This window comes from Alternaria ventricosa (assembly GCF_023758065.1).
Source record: "Alternaria ventricosa strain BMP 2768 chromosome Unknown scaffold_4, whole genome shotgun sequence".
NCBI classification, from domain to species: domain Eukaryota; kingdom Fungi; phylum Ascomycota; class Dothideomycetes; order Pleosporales; family Pleosporaceae; genus Alternaria; species Alternaria ventricosa.
In genome coordinates this window covers 1,542,378-1,548,962 of record NW_026055684.1, presented here as the reverse complement: position 1 = coordinate 1,548,962, position 6,585 = coordinate 1,542,378, and the positions used below count along the sequence as shown (strand labels likewise).

The following is a 6,585-nucleotide window of genomic DNA, read 5'->3' as shown; positions in this document are numbered from 1 at the left end:
TATTGAGTGATGAGGAACAGTATAGCGCTCTTCTCATTTCTAGATCTAATGATGCCGACTACACTGACTACAACCTCGTGGCGTACCGCCGCAGATCCCCCTTGACTTTCTTTTTCTTAGCTTTCCTCAACTCAACTCAACATGCAATCTTCGATGACCCAACTCTCCTTAATTTCCTTTCCCAAGATGGTGGATCCTGGCTCGATTAGAGGAGTCACTACATACTGATCCGCATGCTTGGGAGTCAGCCACAACAGTCCCTGCGCCTGTCCTTCGTTTTGCGAGATACGCAGGATCTATCACATGGCCCATGCCTCATCAAACGATCGGTTCTGTTCTCATACGTCAACAACTATGCTTGATCGCTCTCTCCTTAAAGCTTTCGAGATGCCTCGTCATCCGCGGAAGCAGGCTGGTCGAGTTTCCTTCCCAAGATGCATTCTCCCTTTGTCACTCGTTCATTTCTTTTCGTCGGCTGTTTGATACACAGCATACGTGCCACTCCTTTAGCCAATGTAACTCTACCTTCACACATTCCAGTTCCTAGCCCGACCGGCGTACCACCATATGACACGATACCCTCAAACAATAAGACCGAAAGATGGGACAGCCCAGAATACACATGGATTTTCCAGTATCCCCTACCAGTACCTGCTGTGAAGGAGGCCAAATTGTAAGTACTCATGATGTTGAAAGCGACCGAACGCTGACAGTGGGTAGCACTTACACCAATGAGACTACCGGTGCCATTATCGACTACTACGAGGTGGAAGTCAAGGCTGCCACCCAACAAATATACCCCAATCTACCAGCCACTACTCTATACACATATGATGGGTCGTCACCAGGACCGACATTTATGATGCGAAAAGGGCGAGGTAGGTCTCGGCTGCATTCTGTCTATAAAGTCAAAGCTGATTCAGTTATTAGAGGCAGTAGTGCGATATACAAACACCAGTCCAACAAACTCATCAGTCCATGTTCACGGCCAGTACAACCGTGCTCCGTTCGATGGCTGGGCCGCAGACTACGCATTCCCTGGTCAATACAAAGACTACTACTATCCGAACGCACAGAACGCTCGAACTATCTGGTACCATGTCAGTCTCCATTGGTCTCCTTCTATCTTGTAATCCACATGTTGACTTTTAACAGGACCATACTGAGCGCCAGACCGGCGAAAATGTATACAGGGGCCTCTCTGGGTTTTACATCATAACGGACGATGATGAAAAAGCCCTCGGTTTGCCAACTGGCGACCATGATATCCCATTATCCTTGAGCGCGAAGACATACAGTCCTGATGGCTCGCTACTTTTCGATACGAACAACAACACTGGACTGTGGGGCGATGTTATTCATGTGTATGCGCACACTCCTCCGGATAGTTAATTTTTTAGCTGACCCAGAAACAGAAATGGTCAACCATGGCCGTACATGAATGTTGAGCCACGCAAATATCGCTTCCGCATCCTTGACGGTACTATCAGCCGTTGTAAGTCGCCCTACAAATCCTCCAGTTGCAACTTCACTAACGGCATCTAGCCTTCGTTCTATACTTCCAAGACGATGCAACTGAAGAGACCGTGGACTTCACCATGATCGGTTCGGATGGAGGACTTTTCTCCCACCCCGTGAACACATCAAGCTTCGCTATCTCCGAAGGTGAACGCTACGAGATCGTCGTCGACTTCGCCGACTTCCAGGGCAAGAACATCACAATGCTCAACGAGCGCGGAATGGTAGGAAACCTCGACTTCGCCGCAACTGATCGCGTCATGCGCTTCGTAGTCGGCGACACCGTGACAGACTGCACCAACAACGACCCTATACCATCCGACCTTCGCTACATTCCTCCTCCTCCGGAAACCAACGTCACTAAGAGTTTCAAATTCTCGCGAATCGACGGCGAGTGGCTCGTCAACGGTGTAGGCTGGGAAGACATCGAGAACCGCATCTTGACAAGACCTGTCCTGGGCGAGGACGAGATCTGGGAGTTGAGACACGGAGGTGGAAATGCCTCGCACCCCGTTCACATCCACCTGGTCGACTTCCAGGTGCTGTCTCGTACGGGGAATCGTAACGAGGTGATGCCATATGAAGCAGCGGGTACGAAGGACGTTGTGTGGATCGCTCCTGGTGAAGTCGTCAGGGTTGTGGCTCGCTACGCACCGTGGGCAGGTGTTTACATGTTTCATTGTCACAACCTCGTCCACGAAGACCACGAGTAAGTTTTCTCGGATACTGTAGTCACGAAGTTTCATACTAACAACACGCAGCATGATGGTAGCATTCAATGTCACGAATCTTGAGAAATGGGGCTACGACAACTCCACCATGTTCATCGATCCCATGGAGCCCAAGTTCCGACCAAAGGGCATTGAAGACGCAGACTACACAGAAGAGGCTATACGAGACAAGCTGGACTGGTTCTACAGTCTCAACGCCTACGAAGAGCGCTCTGAGTGAGGGCACTTCGTTACATATCGCCAAGCCTTCCTCGTTATCCATTCTTCTCCTTCCGTATATACCAATACTATCTATTTCTCTCATCTTCCTTGGCACTGAGACCTCCGCAGTGGAGTGGTGTTTGAAACTAAACATCTGACGCGTGACAAAACAATCCACAGATGCATACGTGTATGGAATGTGATCTTTGTTTTCGTTGAGTCCTCTACACGCACGCTCGCCAATCGGATTCGAGAAAGGCAAGAGACCTTCCATTCAGCCAAACCTTCACCAACATCTTGGCCTTGACTAGTGGTTCACACAGTACCACCCTCACGTACGACAATCATTTCCCAGCCCCAGCTTACCATCACATGGAACTCTGTACAAGAGCGTACACGTTGACTGCCGAGCGGACCATCGGCCATTTGCATTAGCGACCGCTTATCTGCAACCCTCAACTGCAGGGTCCAGCATACCTATCAGCACAGGTCGAACAGCCTGCCGCAAGGCTTCATTACGGACCGACGAGAACCAAAACGCCTCAGCCAGCGGGGAGACGGTAAAATCTGCTCACTTGCCAGAAGGGGAAAATGAGACAGACGGGATCTTCAGTGTCAGATTGGCTGTCAATCAGGATCACTGGTCTCACGTTTGACCAGCTACCCCCCCAACCTCTACATGCTTCAGCCTTGAAAGAAGGCACAAGGTAATTCCTCGTTATTTGACGTCTAGCATTGCCTGCAAGGCCACCCCAGATCGTCAGCGGCCGGCTGTTGTCAAACGAGTCGCGGGGTCCAGGGCCATGAGTCAAGGCGCGAACTCAGACTGTCAGTGTCGTGTCGGGCTCATCTCGAGAGTTTAGAATATAGCCGTATGTTTGTCTCAGAATTGTTTGCAACACAATTCCGCCGGTCGTCCCTCATCCACCCGTTGGAGAAACGATAAGATTGCGCAAAAGTGGGATGAGGATGGTTCGTTCGTCGTGTGCCCCTCGCAATGAGGGGGTCCACATGTGGCCCATGTTGCAACGTCGCCTCGTCGATCGATTCGAAACATGTCCGAGCTGCTGTGCTGTGCTCTACATACGGTACACCACGGCCGTTGGAAGATGTGTTATCCGTGCCGAGGACATGATCCACCTATGCATGTCACATGCCGTCGTATCAGTATTCTCGTAGTGGAGCCAGACACGAAATCGCGATGAGGGACCTAACCGTGTCTCTGCAACTTCCTCTTACAGTTGCGGAACACGTTCCGCCATCCATTGACAGTCACGCAATCGACTCTCTCACAATCCGTCCAGCCCACAACACCCACAATTAACTTCCCACAGTCTCACTCCACATCTCTCTCTCATCGCGATCCCATCGGCAAGGCTGTTCTCGGCCGTTTTTCGTTGGTGACGTGGGCTGATATCATGGAGGCCGTCGTAATACAAGTGGTCGCTGGTCGCACTAACCGGCGACTACGAGCCACCTCGGCCCGACTCTGGCAGTTCGCAATACAAGCTTCGCGGTGTTGAGCGCCGTGTGGAAAGTGCCGGGTAACGCGGCGTTGCGCTCCTCGTCATTCCGGGTGGGAGTGATCGAATCGGAAGTTGCCGCCGACACTCGCTCGCTGCCTTTTTGGTAGGATCTATCGTTGAGGCATTTGTAGGCGAGGGCATGGGATGAATAAGGCCGGATCTACTTGCTTGCGAATGCAGACGTCGGTAGTTACGCCAGGTAGATGGTCATTTGGTTTGAAACACGCGATGCTCTTGTTTAGAAATCAAAGTGAGGATGTGCAATAGAGAGATTGGCTGATTGAAGTGACGAGGCAATTTGTGCCTGCCATGTATGAATTGTGTTTGTGTCTACTATTGCGCGATCTAGCTATGTCTATCATCTATAGCGACTGCTGCAGTGACTCTTGCCGAAATCAAATGAGGTACTACCCAAACGCCGTGCTATGCAGAAAGGAAAGCAAAGAGAAAAAAGAGAGAAGAGGGTCAGAAACCTCTACTCCTCAAGGACACCAGTCTCCATCATGCTCTCCCGGAGAGCCTTCTTGTACTCGCGCTCCATACCGTGCCTGACGGCATCAAGGACGTTCTTCACAATGGCCTTGGGCTCAAAGCGAGGTGTGGTGCCGCGCTGGTAGACGCCAGTCTCAACTAGGATAGAGTACCAGTTCGCGGAGTCGGTGTGCTCGTTGTACTCGTTGGTACCCCTCACATCGGACTCGGGTGTGTCACCTACAAAATAGACAGTTGACGGGGCCGAGTTGATTCCGTGAGTGTCGCGACGCCACTCAGTGAGAAGGCGTGTGGCGAACTCGAAAGTGCCGATCTGAGGCTTGCCAAAGGCAGTGGTCTTGAGCTCGCGGCCAGTGACAGCCTTGAACATGGCCTCGAGTGAAACGCGGAGAGCGCCCATACCAATACGGGTAAGGTCGTGCGACGCACTCCAGACGACGTCGTTGTGGGAGAAGAAGACTGGTGGGCCTTCGTCGAAGTTGGCAGATCGGGTTCCAAGGCGACCGTTCTTCGACATCAGCAGGTCGAGGATGATCTGCTGATCCGATGCCCAATCGCGAGAATCGGCGAAAACGAAAATAGCCTCAATCTCAACCTCAGCGAAGTTGCGAACTCGCGAGTTTTTGTACTCTTCGTCTGTGAGCTTGCGGAATGGTGTAGTGTCCTGGTTGTCTTTGATGATATCTCCTGGGGTAACACTGGAGCAATGTTAGTCTGAGTTCTGAACAGTTGTCATGGGCGAACTTACACATCCTTGAAGCCGTAACCCTCAGCGACAATGCGGCACTTCTCGCCCTCACCTCCAACGACGAGGACGGTCTTGTACTTCTCAGCCATCTCCCTCATGGGAGTGTGTCCGCAAATGAATTGTCCGGGTGAAACTTCCATCTCCATCTGCTTGCTGAGCTGGACGCATCGCTCGGCCTCAGTCTTGCCGCCACCGTTGGTGACGAAGATGTATGGGACTACAATTCCGTACTCGTTCTCGCCGTTCAGCATCTTCATGGCTTCAACTGCTTCTGGGATAGGCCGTCCACCTCGGATGAGGACACCATCGATATCTAGAATGTATTAGAAAAGACTCGCTTCACCATGATGACTGACATACCAAAAGCGAAGGCGTATTTGTCCGTAACTGAAGTCTCCGGGGGGGTGTAGCCAGGAGATCCAGGAGTGTTGGCAGCATCGAGGTGATGCCTGGCGGTCTCGAAGGCACTGGCGATCTCTGATGCTTTTGACGACGGAGCCATGAGATGTTGTGGGGGAACGACGACCGTTGGGCCCATTTTGATGTTGTCGCTGGTGGCCTCACTGGCAGAGAGGCGACGCACGCCCGTTGAGGGGGCTGCTAGAGAGGGTGCCGACATGATGATTGAGTGTGTGGAGTTTGGATTCGGGAAAGTTTGCAACGTGTGTTTGTTGCGAGAAGTTGTATAGTTGTGGTCTGAGCAAGTCTGAAAACGGTGGAAGTTTGACAGCCTTTATAGTTTGCGAGCCCGATAGATAGGTAATGTCTCCAGAAAACCCCTCAAAGGAAGCGGAGAGAACTGTGGGTATGTGGGTATGTGGATATGTGGAGGTGGATTGATGGTTGGTTTGCGCGCAGATACCCAGAGTTTTATACCGAAGGGACAAGGTAGTCACTACTTCGCCCCCTACACTACTCAAACGTCCACTGCAACTATAGCGGCACGGTACAGTGCGCTTCTGCGTAAATCTGCCGGACCCTGAACGATAAGGGTATGGCTTGGGATTCTGTTGGATGGGATTGCGTAGATCTATGGCGTCACTCGGGCAGATTGAGAGCAAGGGACGTTTTTGCAACACCGGAATTCGATAGCGGTAGGGAGTGCCCAGGCGTGCGCTTCTGACATGTAGTGAGAGATTGTGGCATGTTTCTCGATGCCCATTCGACAAGTAGTCTGGTAATGTTGCAATAATAGTGGGTATGACAGTCACGGTACAGGGCCTCCTGCATCTCAGGCGGTCTCAAAGTATTGCCGTCCCATGCGCGCCATGTGGTAGACGGCCGCGGCTGGTGTTGCTGTGGAACTGTGTTGCAGAGTTTTGAGGGTCCTCTGCGCTAGTGATGTCATATCTGATTAGCTCGCATATCG

At 51.7% G+C, this 6,585-nt stretch overlaps 2 protein-coding genes across 2 annotated transcripts; one reads left to right on the top strand and one right to left on the bottom strand.

Moving 5' to 3' along the window:
• Positions 1-434: 434 nt before the first annotated feature.
• On the top strand, positions 435-2,469 carry J4E93_003198 (uncharacterized protein; the record flags this gene model as incomplete). Its single annotated transcript, XM_049341138.1, has 7 exons — positions 435-673; positions 721-878; positions 931-1,100; positions 1,156-1,364; positions 1,416-1,495; positions 1,546-2,227; positions 2,280-2,469. 7 exons carry the CDS (start codon positions 435-437, stop codon positions 2,467-2,469), a joined length of 1,728 nt encoding a protein of 575 aa, XP_049202020.1.
• A 1,982-nt stretch (positions 2,470-4,451) lies between these two features.
• J4E93_003197 (uncharacterized protein) lies at positions 4,452-5,754 on the bottom strand (the record flags this gene model as incomplete). Its single annotated transcript, XM_049341137.1, has 3 exons — positions 4,452-5,166; positions 5,217-5,529; positions 5,577-5,754. 3 exons carry the CDS (start codon positions 5,752-5,754, stop codon positions 4,452-4,454), a joined length of 1,206 nt encoding a protein of 401 aa, XP_049202019.1.
• Positions 5,755-6,585: the final 831 nt, after the last annotated feature.